The sequence below is a fragment of the Scyliorhinus torazame genome, chromosome 18 (genome assembly GCF_047496885.1).
Source record: "Scyliorhinus torazame isolate Kashiwa2021f chromosome 18, sScyTor2.1, whole genome shotgun sequence".
NCBI classification, from domain to species: domain Eukaryota; kingdom Metazoa; phylum Chordata; class Chondrichthyes; order Carcharhiniformes; family Scyliorhinidae; genus Scyliorhinus; species Scyliorhinus torazame.
The window spans coordinates 65,398,987-65,416,798 of NC_092724.1; the positions used below are offsets into that span (position 1 = coordinate 65,398,987).

At 47.9% G+C, this 17,812-nt stretch overlaps 1 protein-coding gene across 1 annotated transcript in view; it reads left to right on the top strand.

The window, feature by feature from the left end:
• Positions 1 to 17,812, top strand: part of palm1a (paralemmin 1a) — a 360,072-nt gene that overhangs the window by 317,798 nt on the left and 24,462 nt on the right. The window contains exon 6 of the mRNA XM_072482830.1: positions 4,540 to 4,561. Within this exon, the coding sequence (XP_072338931.1) occupies positions 4,540 to 4,561 (22 nt within the window). The remainder of the gene's footprint in view (positions 1 to 4,539; positions 4,562 to 17,812) is intronic.

Genomic DNA, 17,812 nt, shown 5'->3' on the forward strand with positions numbered 1-17,812 from the left:
TCAATCAATGATGTGAGGAACAGTGCAGACCTGGCGACCCAATGCTCTACTGTTTTTTCTTTACCTTTGACCCTCGGGACTGAGAGGAAAACAGGGCCAGAGGTTAGAAAGATCATCCGTGGTGTGACACTCAGGGAGTGACATCGCAAGAAAATAGCACACTCAGCTGGTCAGAGTCACTATTGCCCATTTAACAGGCCCTCTCCAGGCTGTCACCAATCATCTTATGCCAGAAACCTGACTATGCCTCTGCCAGCCTGGCAGTGCCACCTGGGACCCTGGCAGTGCCAGACTGGCACCAGGGTGGCACTTCCAGGATGCCCAGGTGTCACTGCAAGGCTGGCAGTGCCACAATGTACCAGTGGCATCAGCAGTACCAGGTGCCACCCTGCCCAGAGGTTAACCACCTGGGGGCCTCCGATCACCTGGGAGACTACTCCAAGTGCCGTTCTGCCTGGTCCCCGTTTGTGGAGACCAGTGCTAAATGGCGCCCAGCTGGATCTCCTCGCCAAGGCCAGTAAATCCGGGGGGCCAGTTAGATCTGTTGTAGATATAGTTAATTAGGCAGTTAAGCTCACTTAACTATGCAAGACTGGATCCCACCCATTGAGGGCGGGATCCAAATCGCGACGTCTCGGAAGATCTTGTTACATCTTGCTGGGCGTAACATCGGGAATCTCGGAGGAGGCCTCTTGTGCGATTTATTGGCCGTGTCCCATCCTGATTCTGGTGGAACACCACCGGCACTCATTCCTTAAATGGCTTTGCCATCATTGAATCCGCCACTATCAACATCCTAAGGTTACCATTGACTGGAAACTAAAATGGACTAGCCGTATAAATACTGTGGCTACAAGAACAGGTCAGAGGCTGTGATAATTAACCCACTTCCTGACTCCCCAAAGCCTGTCCATCATCTACAAGGTACAAGTCTGGAGGGTGATGTAATACTCACCTCTTGCCTGGATAAGTGCAGTTCCAACAACACTCAAGAAGGTCAACATGCTTGATTGGCACCCCATCCACCACCCTAAAAATCCACTCTCTCCACCACCGAGACAGAGTAGCAGTAGTGTGTACTCACCAAGCCTCTTTCAACAGCACCTTCTAAACCCATGACCAATAACACCTGGAAGGACAAGAGCAGCAGACACATGGGAACACCACCACCTGCTAGTTCCCATCCAGGCCACACACAATCCTGATTTGGAAATATACTGGCGTTCCTTCACTGTCGCTGGATCGAAATTCTGGAATTCCCTCCCGAACAGTGCTGTGGGTGTACATACACTACATGGACTGCAGCAGTTCAAGAATGTAGTTCACCACCACATTGTTGAGGGATTTACGAAGAGGCAATAAATGCTGGCCCAGCCATCAATGCCCACATCCTGGTCATATGGGCACTGCTCGCTCTGTGTCTCGGACAGGTCTGGAGCACTGCTATTCAAAGCATGCTCTCCTGCTCCAACTGACAGAACAAAGGGACATGCTGAGGCCACTCAGCTCTGTGTACCTCTGCCATTTGATTAGGTGGTGTTTGATCGGTACCTCAACCTCCCAATCCCAGATATTATCTTAAAAAACTCTCCGTTTTGACATTTTCAAGAGATTTTCCATTGAACTCAGTTTGTGGAGACAGTCCCAGTTTTCCACTGCCCTTTCTGGGAAGGAAAAGTGAGGAACTACTTCAATCAGATTAAACACCTCAAAACAATCACCCCGTGACCTTCTTTACTCAGGGGAATACTAACCTCATTCAATCTGATCTCAGTTTGTTGGGTTAATACATGCGGGAACAGGTGAACCATGGCCTGACCCCACACTCCAGCTCCTGGAAGGGTATGCTGCAACGCTGACCTCGGGAATAGTATACGGACTGACACAAACCCTCCTCACATCCAGAAAAACCTCGGGCGGGATTCTCCGTTGACCGATGCCGGAATCGCGAAAGGTGTTTGGGCGGAGAAATGGGGTGAAATTCTCCGGAAACGGCGCGATGTCCTCCGACTGGCGCCCAAAACGGCGCCAATCAGACGGGCATCGCGCCGCCCCAAAGGTGCGGAATGCTCCGCATCTTTGGGGGCTGAGCCCCAACATTGAGGGGCTAGGCCGACGCCGGAGGAATTTCTGCCCCGCCAGCTGGCGGAAACGGCCTTTGGTGCCCCGCCAGCTGGCGCAGAAATGACATCTCGGGGCGGCGCATGCGCGGGAGCGTCAGCGGCCGCTGACAGTTTCCCACGCATGCGCAGTGGAGGGAGTTCTCTTCCGCCTCCGCCATGGTGGAGACCGTGGCGGAGGCGGAAGGGAAAGAGTGCCCCCACGGCACAGGCCCGCCCGCGGATCGGTGGGCCCCGATCGTGGGCCAGGCCACCGTGGGGGCATCCCCCGGGGCCAGATCGCCCCGCGACCCCCCCAGGACCCCGGAGCCCGCCCACGCCGCCTTGCCCCACCGGTAAGGTAGGTGATTTAATTTACGCCGGCGGGGCAGGCAATTTATCAGCGGGACTTCGGCCCATCCGGGCCGGAGAATCGAGCGGGGGGGCCAGCCAACCGGCGCGCCGCGATTCCCGCCCCCGCCGAATCTCTGGTGCCGGAGACTTCGGCAACCGACGGGGGCGGGATTCACGCCAGCCCCCGGCGATTCTCCGACCCGGCGGGGGGTCGGAGAATGTCGCCCATGTTCCGACGCCGAAATCACAGTGGCCGCCGATTTCACACCAAATCGCAAGTCTCTGTCGCCTCGACAGTAGCGTCAATGCGTTCCAGAACGCATGTACAGTAAACACCATTTGCATATCATTAGCGGGCCCGACCCGGTATTCTCCGGGACCGCGGCAGTTCTCTGCCTCTGATGGGCTGAATTCCCGATGGCGAGGTTCTCTTGTGCTTTTAAAAATCATGAAACTTGCATCGTAGCTGAAGAGGAAAAGAGAGGGGGTAGGGAAAGTATCCAAAATCGCCACAGTTTGCTGACAATTGTGCCGCTGGCTGTGGGGCTTCTGCCGGGGCCAGGGGGAGTAGCGGGGGGTGGCCAGGAGGTGGGCTGTAGGGTCGGGGTTGAAGGGCATGGAGCACCGTTGCCACGGCTTGCAAGGCAGCCATGCAGCTGCACACTCGCTCACTGCCCACTGTGAACTTAGGGCACAGGTCATTATGGGTGTCTCCTCCAGACCCCCCCCAGGTGCCCTCTTGTCCCAGCCGATCCATCAGCAGGGTTGGCACGCTCCAGCAAAACCAGTGCCATCTTGTTAGCTGGGATGAGTGTGTGTGGGGAGTGTAATGTGTATATGTGGCTGCCGCTTGTCAGCCTCCTGAGTATCAATCACGGACCCAGCGAACCCGGCAACATTTCTCATTGGAATCGGTTGGGTTCCATATGGCGCCAGGACTGGCACATCCACGGTCGCTGAATCGGTCCAGGTTCAGCGTCAGCTTTGCTGTCTTGGAAATCCACGAATCCTGCCCCGGCATCAACACATAGTCTCAGGAACAGAGAATCCCGCCCCTTGTCTTCCATCAAATAGGACACTGGAGCTGCTCAACAATCTATCTCCATGCTCAGGTCTCTCTGTCCATTTGTCCCTTCACTCCAGCCTTGGCCAGAACTGACAATGGTCAGAATGAGTCTGGAGGGGTAATGTCTAATTTTGTTTTATTCATTTACGGGATGTGGGCATCGCTGGTTAGGCCAGCATTTATTGCCCATCCCTAGTTGCCATTCAGAAGGTGGTGGTGAGTTGCTTTCTTGAACTGCTGCAGTCCTTGAGGTGTAGGTACACCCAGTGCTGTTAGGGGGGCAGGGGGAGTTCCACTATTTTGCCCCAGCAACAGTGAAGGAACAGCAATATATTTCCAAGTCAGGATGGTGAGTGACTTGGAGGGCACCTCTAGGTGGTGTGGTTCCCAGGTATCTGCTGCTCCTGTTCTTCTAGATGTAGTGGTCGAAGGTTTGGAAGGTGCTGTCTAAGTAACCTTGGTGAGTTACTGCAGCGCAGCTTGTAGATGGTACACATGGCTACCACTGTTCATCGGTGGTGGAGGGTTTGAATGTTTGTGGAAAGGGTTTGCAATCAAGCGGGCTGCTTTGTCCTGGATGGTGTCGAGCTTCTTGAGTGTTGTTGGAGCTGCACTCATCCAGTCAAGTGGAGAGTATTCCATTACACTCCTGACTTATGCCTTTTAGATGGTGGACAGGTTTTGAGGGGCCAGGATGTGGGTTACTCGCCGTAGGAATCCTAGCCTTTGACCTTCCCTGGTAGCTACAGTATTAATGTGGCTAGTCCAGTGCAGTTTCTGATCAATGGTAACCCCCAGGATGTTGATTGTGGGCTTTCAGCGATGAATGTCATGGGGCAGTGGTTAGATCCTCTCTTGTAGGGGATGATCATTGCCTGGCACTTTTGTTAAAGTGAGACAGCTTTGAATAAGGTTTGGGAGCTAATCAGTTTTCCTATAAGAATATTGCCAATCATATTGCTATCAAAAAGATACAGTTTCAAATGAATATTAACATCACTCTCATTGATTTTCTCACAGGTCTCTCCGAGCAAAGGCAGTGGTGAGTATTTGAATAATGATAATCTGCTGAAGATCTAGCTACCGACTGTGAGAAGTATGAAATGCCTGTATACAACTCCACATTTACTCTATTTGATCACGTTAACACCAGCGGAAATTTCCATTATAGGGACTAAGTTTGGTGGTCGGCGGGAAAGTCAGCATAATTAATGCTGGGCGCCTGGGTGTCGGGGCACGTGCGATCTCCCACTTTCACCTTATTAATTATGCATCCACAAGGAGCTCGGTGAATCACGTGGCAGGATGGGCAGGAATTCACCAGCACCACCGATACGTCTTTGAGTCAAAGGTCTTGGCCATATTTAAAGTCCACCTAGACAGCCATTCACTCATTATAGGTCAGGATCTCCACATCACTCCTCCAAACTCCTTGCAGACACAGCCTGTAATGGAAATGCTGGACAATGTGAGCAACCAGATCCTGGGACATACAGAGGTGCCTCCGGCACTGCCTGTCCTCATCTCTAGATAAGATGTAAAGTCGCCATAGTCCCTGATGACCATAGGCTGGTTTGCCCTTTGAGGGGAAGAGCTGACAGGTGGTGATTTAACTTGAGGATCACCACACCTCAGACGAGGGGCAAGGTTGAGAAGGCGGGGCCTTCATGACTAACCTTAGCTGGTACGGGATAAGAATACAGCCGGCGATAAACCCTTGGTCGGGCCAAATCTCGCGATTGCAGTGTTGACATCAGCCTCTTGACTTCAGAGGCCCGGCTGCCTCTTGCTGCTCAGAACCTTGCTCCTTCTGGCCCTGTGTCAACCCTCCCCCCTCTCCTTCTCATCTGGATGAGAGCCATTACCAAGGCGCAGTTGCCTGCAGCCTCCATCATTAATGCCTCTGTGGACGTGTGAACAAATTAAAGTGATTCATTAAGTGGGCATATCCTTTACAGGTTTTCCTCCATCTCAAAGGCAGCAGCCAAATGCTAATTATTTCATTTAAGCCTCCATGTGGACATGGCATCCCCACCCCACACCTTCTAGGTAAAGGACACCTGGAGGACCAGGGATGTGTGTTCCTCCTGTTCCTATATGAACACTGATGGAGACATTGCTCTTTGACTAGGTAATAAGAGCCATGTGCACTTGGACACTTTTCAACTTGTCTCCACTACCCTCAAAACGCTATAGAGAGACCACAGACTTGACAGCTTAGAAAGACTAACATGATCGCTGATCAGCCATGACCATTCACCCGAGAGGATAGAGGTTTAGAGTCACGGGTTGGCTCAACTCCACCAACCGTGCCCCGAAGAGGCACCCACATCCCTCCATCCTTAATCCCTGCCTCTGACTGCAGCCAATGGTAAATGGCACAGAATGAATGGCAGCTCCACACTCTGCTGGGATCTCAGGTTTATGAGATCCAGGAGTCAGGAACGAGCATCTTTGACATCCAGTTGTCTCATGATGAGTTGGGTGTCTTTAGAACGGCTTCTTGTACTGGCCTTGAATTACACCCACCCGAAAAGACTCTCCTCCTACCTTGTGGGTTCTCACTGACTGACTAACTGCGTGGTTAAGGTCAGTTTGGGAAGGTGGTGAGGGTCACCTTTCAAACTCACTCCACCACCTACTACCCTCTCTCTCTTCCCCATCACCATAGCCCCACCCAAAATCACCACTCTTCTCACCTCTATCACCCTTGAATCTACCCCCCCCCGCCCCACCCGTTACCCAGGACCTATCACGCTCCATCTCCACATGCTCTCCCTCCTCTCACAACCAATGACTGTTACTATTCCCACGATTACCTTGATCCTGCCCCCCCCCTCCCGTTATCCAAGCCACCTGCCCTGCCCATCCCCATAACTCTCCCAATGAGATCTTCACCTACCACAATCTTACCCTGGACCTGGAACCATACTGCATGCCCCCCTTCAGACTGTGACTGTTCCCTCCTATCACCAGCATCCTGAGTTCTCTCTGCAAGGACCCCACCATTGGCACCACTGACCTCACTCCCTAAGACACTCTTCTGCAACTTCTCCGGACATTCTCCCCCTCTTTCCCTAACATTGACCCCCCTCCCACTTCCCCAGGCACTCTCCCACCCTGTCCTGTAAGCCCGCCTCCTCTATCCAGCCTTGGCACAGCGTTCGCTAACTCCACTTGAGTGAAGCTATACAAGGTCCCGAAGAAAATGAAAGCAGCATCCATGGACCTCAAAGTCATGGAAGAGATGAAGCTCGACAAATGCACAGTCAGAAAACTGAACGCTCTAAATTCTCACTGGTGAGGGCCTTCATTTGCAGCTTAATTCGGAGGTTGGATAGTTCAGTTGGCTGGACGCTGGTTCAGCACCAGTCAGTTCTCCCCCTCAAAGGGAAAAGCAACCTATGGTCATCTGGGACTATGGTGGCTTCTTCAATTGCAGTGAGGTTGCCTTTTAATGATTATTAATGTATACAAATTGGGTTCTCAATATTGTTCATCAGGAAGCTCCACAAACCATTAACCGGCGTTGAAAGTCTGGAGAACAAAATTCTGACAGTTTATCCCACCGTCTGGAAACTGATGTTTTGCCTCCCGCCAAATTACATGTCTCCGCCAGCCATGCCTCCTGCTGCTGGCCAGAGGGGAAATTGCAGCCTTCCCTGAGTCATTATGCCCAATTGTATCTATTTCTGCAAGGTGGATTTGGGATCTCAATGATCAAGCGCCTCTTTCACAATCTCCCCATTCATATTCTATTGCCTTGAGTGGAAAGGAATATCAGGTGGATTGTAAAACATTGCCACCCCACCTAGGACACAGCTTTTTTTTTAATTCATTCATGGGATGTGGGCATCACTGGCTGTGCCAGCATTCATTGCCCATCCTTAATTGCCCTTGAGGGAGCATTGAGGAGTCAACCACATTGCTGTGCATCTGCAGTAACATGTAGGGCAGACCAGGTAAGGATGGCAGATTTCCTTCCATAAAAACATGAATAAACCAGATGGATTTTTACAACATTTTTAGACTTATAATTCAAGATTTCTTTCTTTTTAAATTGAATTCAAATTTCACCACCTGCTGTAGTGGGATTCAAATCCGACCCCACAAGCATTATCCTGGGTCTCTGGATTACTAGACCAGTAAAATACCACTACACCAATGCCTCACTGTATTGGATTACCTGCCTGTTATCTTCTTTGATTTTCAATTCCATTCATTTTTCTGGCACTAATGCTAAGCTTCCAAAGTGGCAGTTTGGAAGGATAGGTTGATTGGGAAAAATGCAGTTGTCGTAAAGGTAAAGACAAAGAAATTCTGCGTATCTCACCCACATCTGAAATTAAGTGCATACGTAAGGGAGAGGTGAGTGCATATTTAAAAGTGCTGAGTTTGCAGGTCGAGTGGCAGTTGGAGACTCCAGTTCCTGGAGCGGGCCTATTGGCTCATTGGAAATTAGGCAGGGTGCAAAAGGTGTGGCAGGAGTGCCTTTAGTCACAGAGTGCTGATTGGAACAGAGTGCATCTGAGTTTAGGTGAGTGACTGAGTTCGGGTGAGTGGCGAGAGAGGGCTGTGTTTTTGTTGGTGTTCGGGTTTATCCTTGAGGTTCTATAAAAAAAATTTTTAAATTATTTAAATTAATTAACTAGTTGAATATGGCTGGACAGGTGATGTGTTGTTGCTGTATGATGATGGAACTGGTGGATCCCATTGAGACTGTCAGTGACCACATCTGCAGCAAGTGTTGGCTGCTCGAGGAATTTCGGCTCAGAATTGATGAGCTGGAGACCGAGTTGCACACACTGCGGCACATCTGGGAGGGGGAAAATTACCTGGACGCTTTGTTTCAGGAGGCAGTCACACTCGGTAGAATAACTACTGATAATTTGGACAGTGGTCAGGGACAGAGTGGTGTGACTGCAAGGGAGGCAGGTAGGGGGATACTGAGTTTAGGAGTTGAGGAGCCTCAGCCCTTGACCTTGTCCAACAGGTATGAGGTACTTGCTCCCTGTGTGGATGAGGAAGAGGGCTGTAGGGAGGATGCGTTGACTGACCACTGCACCGTGGTACAGGAAGCCATTCAAGAGGGGGGAGCAAAAAGACAAGTGGTAGTTGTAGGGGATTCTATAATTAGGGGGATTGATGGCGTCCTTTGTAAACCAGATCTTGAGTCCCGCATGGTATGTTGCCTGCCCGGTGCCAGGGTGAGGAACATCTCTGATCGGCTTGAAAGGATTTTGGAGAGGGAGGGGGAGGATCCAGTTGTTGTGGTCCACGTTGGGACTAACAACATAGGTAAGACTAGGAAAGAGGACCTGTTTGGGGATTATCAAACACTAGGGACTAAATTAAAGAGCAGGTCCTCCAGGGTTATAATCTCTGGATTACTACCCGAGCCACGTGCCAATTGGCATAGGGTTGAGAAAATTAGGGAAGTTAACAAGTGGCTAAAGGAGTGGTGCGGGAAAGAGGGATTCCATTTCATGGGGCATTGGCATCAGTACTGGGGTAGGAGGGACCTGTACCGTTGGGACGGTCTTCACGTGAACCATTCTGGGACCAGTGTTCTAGCGAATAGGATAAATAGGTTGGTCACTAGGACTTTAAACTAGCAAGTTGGGGGAAGGGAAGGGTAAAGCAATGGACAGTATAATGGTTAATGGAGAGCAAGGCAGCAGATTACGTGACAGGTTATTATGTAGAGATATGGGTTCAAAGACAAGGAAAGTTAGGAGAAAGGGTAAGAGGAAAAATAATTTGTGAAAAGTTACTGATCAAGGTGTTAGGATTCATAACAAAGGCATAAAAAACAGCATAAGTGTACTTTACCTGAATGCTCGTAGTATACGGAATAAGGTGAATGAGTTGATGGCGCAAATCATCGTGAATGACTATGATTTAGTGGCCATTACTGAAACATGGTTAAAAGATGGTCACGACTGGGAGTTAAATATCCAAGGGTATCAGACTATACGAAAGGATAGAATGGACGGTCAGGGCGGTGGTGTAGCTTTGTTGTTTAAGGATGGCATTCGGGCAATAGTAAGGGATGATATTGGTGCTTTGGGGGACAAGGTTGAATCAATTTGGGTGGAAATCAGGAATAGTAAGGCGAAAAGGTCACTGATAGGAGTAGTCTATAGGCCACCAAATAGTAACAGGATGGTAGGGCAGGCAATAAGCAAAGAAATAACGGATGCATGTAGAAATGGTACAGCGGTTATCATGGGAGATTTTAATCTGCATGTCAATTGGTTTAACCAGGTTGGTAAAGGCAGCCTTGAGGAGGAGTTTATAGAATGTGCCCGGGATAGTTTCCTGGAACAGTATGTAATGGAACCTACAAGGGAACAAGCGGTCCTAGATCTGGTCCTGTGTAATGAGGCAGGATTGATTAATGATCTCATAGTTCGGGATCCTCTTGGAAGGAGCGACCACAATATGGTGGAATTTAAAATACAGTTGGAGGATGACAAGGTAAAATCAAACACTAGTGTTTTGTGCTTAAACAAAGGCGATTACAATGGGATGAGAGAAGAACTAGCTAAGGTAGACTGGGAGCAAAGACTTCATGTTGAAGCAGTTGAGGAACAGTGGAGAACCTTCTGAGCGATCTTTCACAGTGTTCAGAAAAGGTTCATATCGACAAAAAAGAAAGACGGTAGAAAGGGGAAAAATCGACCGTGGATATCTAAGGAGGTGAGGGAGAGTATCAAATTGAAGGAAAAAACTTACAAAGTGGCAAAAATTAGTGGGAGACTAGAGGACTGGGAAGTCTTTAGGGGACAACAGAAAGCTACTAAAAAGCTATGAAGAAGAGTAAGGTAGACTATGAAAGTAAACTGGCTCAGAACATAAAAGCAGATAGTAAAAGCTTCTACAAATATATAAGACAAAAAAGAGTGGCTAAGGTAAATATTGGTCCTTTGGAAGATGAGAAGGGAGATTTAATAATTGGAGATGGGGAAATGGTTGAGGAGCTGAACAGGTTTTTTGGGTCAATCTTCACAGTGGAAGACACAAATAACATGCCAGTGACTGATGGAAATAAAGATATGATAGGTGAGGACCTTGAGATGATTGTATCACTAAGGAGGCAGTATTGGGCAAGCTAATGGGGTTAAAGGTAGACAAGTCTCCTGGCCCTGATGGGATGCATCCCAGAGTGTTAAAATAGATGGCTAGGGAAATTGTAAACGCACTAGTGATAATTTATCAAAATTCACTAGACTCTGGGGTGGTCCCAGAGGATTGGAAAGTAGCAAACGTGACACCATTGTTTAAAAAAGGAGGTCGGCAGAAAGCGGGTAATTATAGGCCGGTAAGCTTAACTTCGGTTGTGGGGAAAATGCTGGAATCTATCATTAAGGAGGAAATAGCGGGGCACCTGGAGGGAAATTGTCCCATTGGGCAGACGCAGCATGGGTTCACAAAGGGTAGGTCGTGTCTGACTAATTTGGTAGAATTTTTTGAGGTCGTTACCACTGCAGTAGATAACGGGGAATCAATGGATGTGGCATATCTGGATTTCCAGAAAGTTTTTGACAAGGTGCCACACAAAAGGTTGCTGCATAAACTAAAGATGCATGGCATTGAGGGTAAAGTGGTAGCATGGGTAGAGGATTGGTTAACTAACAGAAAGGCGAGAGTGGGGATAAATGGGTGTTTCTCTGGTTGGCAACCTGTAACTAGTGGGGTCCCTCAAGGATCAGTGTTGGGCCCGCAGTTGTTCACAATTTGCATAGATAATTTGGAGTTGGGGACCAAGTGCAATATGTCAAAGTTTGCAGACGACACTAAGATGAGAGGTAAAGCAAAAAGTGCAGAGGATACCGGAAGTCTGCAGAAGGATTTGGATAGGTTAGGTGAGTGGGCTATGGTCTGGCAGATGGAATTCAATGTTGCCAAGTGTGAGGCTATCCATTTTGGGAGGAATAACAGCAGAATGGATTATTATTTAAACGGTAAGATGTTAAAACATGCTGCTGTGCAGAGGGACCTGGGTGTGCTGGTGCACGAGTCGCAAAAAGTTGGTGTGCAGGTGCAACAGGTGATTAAGAAGGCTATTCGAGTTTTGTCTTTCATTGCTAGAGGGATGGAGTTCAAGACTAGGGAGGTTATGCTGCAATTGCATAGGGTGTTGGTGGGGCCACATCTGGAGTATTGTGTTCAGTTTTGGTCTCCTTACCGGAGAAAGGCCATATTGGCACTGGAGGGAGTGCAGAGGAGATTCACTAGGTTGATCCTTGAGTTGAGGGGATTAGATTATGACGAGAGGTTGAGTAGACTGGGACTGTACTCATTGGAGTTTAGAAGGATGCGGGGGGATCTTATTGAAAATATAAAATTATGAAGGGAATAGGTAGGATAGATGCGGGCAGGTTGTTTCCACTGGTCGGGGAAAGCAGAACTAGGGGGCATAGCCTCAAAATAAGGGGAAGTAGATTTAGGACCGAGTTTAGGAGGAACTTCTTCACCCAAAGGGTTGTGAATCTCTGGAATTCCTTGCCCAGTGAAGCAGTTGAGGCTCCTTCTTTAAACGTTTTTAAGAAAAAGATAGATACCTTTCTAAAGAATAAAGGGATTCGGGGATATGGTGTACGGGCCGGAGAGTGGAGCTGAGTCCACAAAGATCAACCATGATCTCATTAAATGGCGGAGCAGGCTCGAGGGGCCAGATGGCCTACTCCTGTTCCTAGTTCTTATGTTCTTATGTAAATATCAATCCTAATATCTGCTCAGGTCCCAATGTATAAGAATTTTACTCAGAGGCAATGGCAACAGCAAACCCAGAAAAAACAGGCAACTCCTCAACTCCAGTGTAACCTCTCTCTCCCAAATATCAATCCCCAGTTTCAACACAGCCCATCCCACTCTCAAATATCAACCCATGGAGTTATTATTCACTTCACTGGCATATACAGTAAGCAAGAGGTGTGAATTGTCACCGGTTATACCGCTCACCACTAGAATGGACACTGGACAAAGATAAAGTTTTGAACATTTGAATAGCACATGCTCCCTGGAATGCCTCTCAAAGCTTTTACAATCGGATTTAACACCTAACTGGAGCCAAGACCTAGAGTTTTGAGACTCCCCAGCATTCTTTCTGAATGTGTGCTCTTATTCTGGGGCCTCTGCTGCCGGGACTACATGTTACAAAATCCCAGTCAGGCTATGGGTTTCCTGGGCTAACAACATCCACGTGCAGTGTTATCGCACCTTTCCCACCGCGAATGTCCCACTTTGTGGCAAGGAGTGGATCCGAAGAAACAATCAGGAGGGTCGGGTAAGAATACAAGTTGGAAACTTTGGAGCAGGATGTTAAAGACTGGGATACTCTATCTCCATCATTCCTCTCTCTCTCTGTCCCCGCCATCCTCTGCTTTTCCATGTTCCCTATCTAATTATCCTTCTTGTATTCTCTATCCCTCGCTCCTCTCAGCCTGTACAATTCCATTCTTCACTCTCCAATTCTCTCTATCTCTCCCTGATCTCCAATTATATCACTATTCCTCTGCTCACTCTCTCTTCATTCTCGCACTCTTTCTTCCCTCTTCCGCTCTCCCTCTATCCAATTATCTGTCTTTATTCCCCTGCTCTCTCTCTCTTTTCCTCATTCTCCCTTTCTATCCTCTTCCTCTCTCGGCGCGGGAATTCTGGCTCCCGGGCACTTTGGCACTTCACACATGGCAGTGTCCCTGCCAGCCTGGCAGTGCCCAGGTGGCACCTGGGTGGTATTGCCAGGGTGTCAGACTGGCAGTGCCATGGTGCCCGGGTAGCACTAGGGGTACCATAGTAGCATCCTCCAGAGACCCGATAACCAGGGCCCCTCATCGCCTGGGAGACCCCTCACAAGTGACGGCACACTTGGTCCTCGTTGGTGGAGACCAGAGCGAAACACGCTGGCTTGGTGCGGGCGTTAGATCCCACACCTTGGGTAACTCTGGCGGGAACATATTCAAGTGATTCTGTCTGCAGACTTGAATAGGCAAATCTAGATCCCGACGCCTTGCGGGATCTCATTGGGTCTAGTGAGGGATAACGAGGCTGTTAAATTCTGCGAGAATTCGCGAGCGTGATTTAATGGCTTTGTTGCGTCCCGAGTCGGGCATGACAAGGCCAGTAGACTGCGGCCAACAGCTCAGGTCCCAGAATCTAGGGATCAACTCCATGAGGAGAACCAAGAATTGGGGGAGAGAGAGAGAGAATTTGAGCGAGAGCGAGGAAGAGAATCAAACAAACAACTCTCTGAACATAACATAAGAACTAGGAGAAGGAGTAGGCCATCTGGCCCCTCGAGTCTGCTCCACCATTCAATAAAATCATGGCTGATCTTTCTGTGGACCCAGCTCCACTTACCCGCCCGCTGAAGAAGCGTGCTTTAGTGAATGAATTCAAAGGTGGGAAAAAGTGCAGCAAGGAAGAGGGGTTTCAGGAGGGCATTCCCGAGAGCTGAGTTTAAAGGGCTAAAGGGAGAGGTGAGAGTCGGAGGAACAGAGGGCAATGTTGAGGACGCAGGAGATGGGATCGGGTAAAACTAGAGGCATTTGTAAATTAAATTCAACGTTTTGAACTCAAATGTGTTGGGACAGGAATAGATCTAATCGAATAAGAGCAGAAAATGCTGGAAAGACACTAACAGCTCAGGCAAGAGAGAGAGACAGAGTCTATATTTGGGTCAGCCTTTCATCATACCATCCATGACCTAATGGAGGTGAGTGTGAACAGGACTGCGGCTAAACTCAATTGAGCAGCACTTACACGTATCAGAGATCTTCTTGAGTTCGAGTTGAGGTGGGCACGCTGAAGAGGCTCCATGACCCGTCTCCAAGGTAACAATGCTACTTTGAGCCACATATTTTGCAGCGAGTGTAATTATACCCCATGTGGCTCAGTGCCAGTCTGGTCTAGACTAACAGGTGCCAAGACAGGTTGATACCCAACAGAGGCAAGCAATAAGCTGACTCTGGGAGCTCTAGTTGTAGCCTGTACACCTGCTGCCAGCAAACACCAGCTGAGACCAGCATTCAACACTGATCACACCATCAAAGTCAGCCTCAACATTACACCGTGCATTTACTTGCTGGTTATCAGGAGCATGGAGTTATCAGAGCTCTCTCACTCTGTATCTCTCTGGGTTTAATCTTGACTGTTTAACAGATAATCATGAGATGGCAACTTGTTTTACATCCATCTCTGACGCCAAGATCTATTCCTCTCTCATTCACTATCTCAGTCTCTCTAATTCCATCAATTAGTTCTGTCCCAAGCTCTCTTCTCTTTTTCTCCCTTCCTCTTCTCTCTCCCTCCCCCTTCACTCTCTCCATGTTCCCTCTCTGTTTGTCTCTTGTTGTTTTCTCCATCCCTCTCCCCTCTCGGCCTACCTAATTCTCTCCATTCTTCTCTCTCTAATTCTCTCTCTCACTCCCTGACCTCCAATTTCCCTCTATTCGTCTGCCCTCTCTCTCTCTACCCCTCTCTCTCATTCTCACACTCTCTCATTCCCTCTCCCCGTCACCGTGATTTCTCTATAATTAGTGATATTAGTGCATGAAACACTAAACATTCGTTCACAAGGATCACACACAATGAATAAGCAGGAGCTGGAAACTCCCCACTTAGAATGCAAAATTAATCATCCCTAACATCATCAAAGACTTCATTTTCCCTGCTTCTCGTGTTAACTTGTTTGAAATAAACTTGACTAAATATGAAATAAACAGCTCCATTCAAATGGGAACTGTGGAAAGTTACATAAACGTGAAATGCAATCAAACACTAACATTGCCCACAATCATTCCTCGGCTTCTTAAAACAAGTTACAAAGGATTTTTTTCCCTATCAGGTATGTAACTCATAACCAGCGGTTAAAAATAAATAGAGCATCTAATATTAATACACCCTCACTCTGGGCTGGGCTCTATTCTAAACTCTTGTGTATTCTGTAGTGATCTGTACATCTGTGCATACATCTGCACATACACCAGGCACTACAACACAGATGTAACAGCCACAGCATCACTAGTGGGCAGCATCAGAGACTGGTATAAAGGGTCCAGCCCAAGGGAGGATCCGCCTCTTTCAGAAGCACAAAGCTAGTGAGCAGCAGCAGACAGAGACAGCGCAACATAGGCAGTTTATCTTAGCTTCACTGGTCATACCTCTTGACTATTATATCTAGTTAAGCTCTGGAAACAGAACAAACCCACTGAATAAAGTATTTGTGGTGACCGGAAGTCTACAATCTTTATTCAGACTTAGAGAATAACATATGGTACCAGAAGTGATTTCAGAAAGCTAGCTAGACACCAGCAAGAGAAGAAAAACTTAAACCGGATATTCGACTATGGAAGACTTCGCAGCAAATGGATCCTCGACGACTAACTGATTTGATGGAACTTGTTGGAACTCCATGGCAGCTGGAAATAACCGGTAATTTAAGTTGTAACTGGAAAATGTTTGAACAGCTGTTCCAAATATTTATCACAGCTAATGATTTAAGCACTGCCTCTGACACAACGAAAATAGCCCTACTACTCTCAACAGGAGGTCATGAAGCTCGAGAAATCTATAATTGCTTTAATTACTTCGAAGGTGAGGAGAACACCAAACTAGAAGTAGTACTTTAAAAAAATTGATGAACGCTGTAACAGTCAGTCTGGTGAGATGCTGGAAAGATTTAACTCTTGTCAGAGAAACGGAGGGCCCATCTCTGATTTTATTACAAATCTCAAGTTAATACCATAAGACTGTGATTATGCTGATTTCAGAGACACTATGTTAAAGGATCAATTAATTTCTGGACTGTCCGATAAAAATTTGAGGGAAGAACTTTCACAAAATAAGTATCTAAATCGCTATACAAAAATGCCTTGCTTATGAATAAAAACAAAATCAATACTTTGAGTTTCTACAAACACAGAATCATCATTTAGAAAACAAAATCGGTAAAGATGGCGCGATAACTTACCACGAGGCAGGGTTGAATCGGAGGAAGACGGAGGTTCTGAGCGGCAGCCATCTTGAGAAAGGAGCCGCACATGCGCAGTTGCGAAAAGAGCGTACAGGAAACTCGGAGTGCACATGGGCAATCGAGTCCTACGCATGACGTTACGAGCGTCATGACGTTAGAGGACCAGGACCACGCACACTTAAAAGGGAAATGCACAAAAATGAACAAAAAGAAATTTAAAGCTAACCCAATTTTCTTGCCTCAAAAGACAAAACAATGCCCGCTTACACCAGCAGTTGAAAATAACTTTCACAACACCCTGGAACAAGCGGTTTGCACCGCCCTAGAAGATGATATGGTCCTTGTAGACTACGACTCAGACAAAGATTTCATTTTGGGAGGTGGCTACCCCAGTACCAAATCCGAACCGCAACTAGAGGTGTTGTACCGTGAAGACCCCGGCGATGAGTTCTTCGGATTGGGGAATCTTCAGCCCAGCATATATGACATCCCAACTCGAGCGTGCAGGTTTATGCTGCGGCCTGACCCCAAGAAACAGAGAGTGGTCCACGCACCATGAACGGTCCCAGCCTCCACACAAGAAGATGATTTGTTCATTGAACATGAAGAGAACGATCACAACTCCGAAACAAAAAGCGATGATTTGTCTTTCGAACAATACACACAATACTGCTCCGACATGGCTGAGTTATTCGGAGATCCTGATCACAGCATCAGCAACACGGTTGAAAAGCTCAACACGACTCTTCTCATGGTAGATGAATCCAATACCCAGGTGCCATGGCAGATCGTCGATACATTGGATGACAGCAATGCCCAAGACGAAGACGACGCAACACAGAGAGCACAGAACGACTCCATTGAGAGAGCACAGATCAACTCTACAGCGAGAACACTGCTCGACTCCACAAAGAGAGCGATGACAGACTCCACAGAGAGAGCGATGAAAAACTCCACAGAGAGAGCGATGACAAACTCCACAGAGAGCGTGATGACAAACTCTACAAAGAGAGCGATGAAGGACTCCACAAAGAGAGCGACGCAACCTCCACAAAGGGAGCGATGCAAGCCTCCACAGACAGTTTGGTGACAGACTCAAAAATGGAAGCAAGCAAACACTCTATAGCGAACACCCTGCATGAACAAGACCATGAAGATCTATCAAGCTTATTTGAGCCACCAGAAGAAGACTATGATCATTTAACCAACAAGAAGATACTGAATGTCTACCCACTGTATATGAGACAAGTGACGAAGAAGTCACAATTCCCGTACAGGATGTGCAGGATCACAGCGAGACTGACATATCTCAGC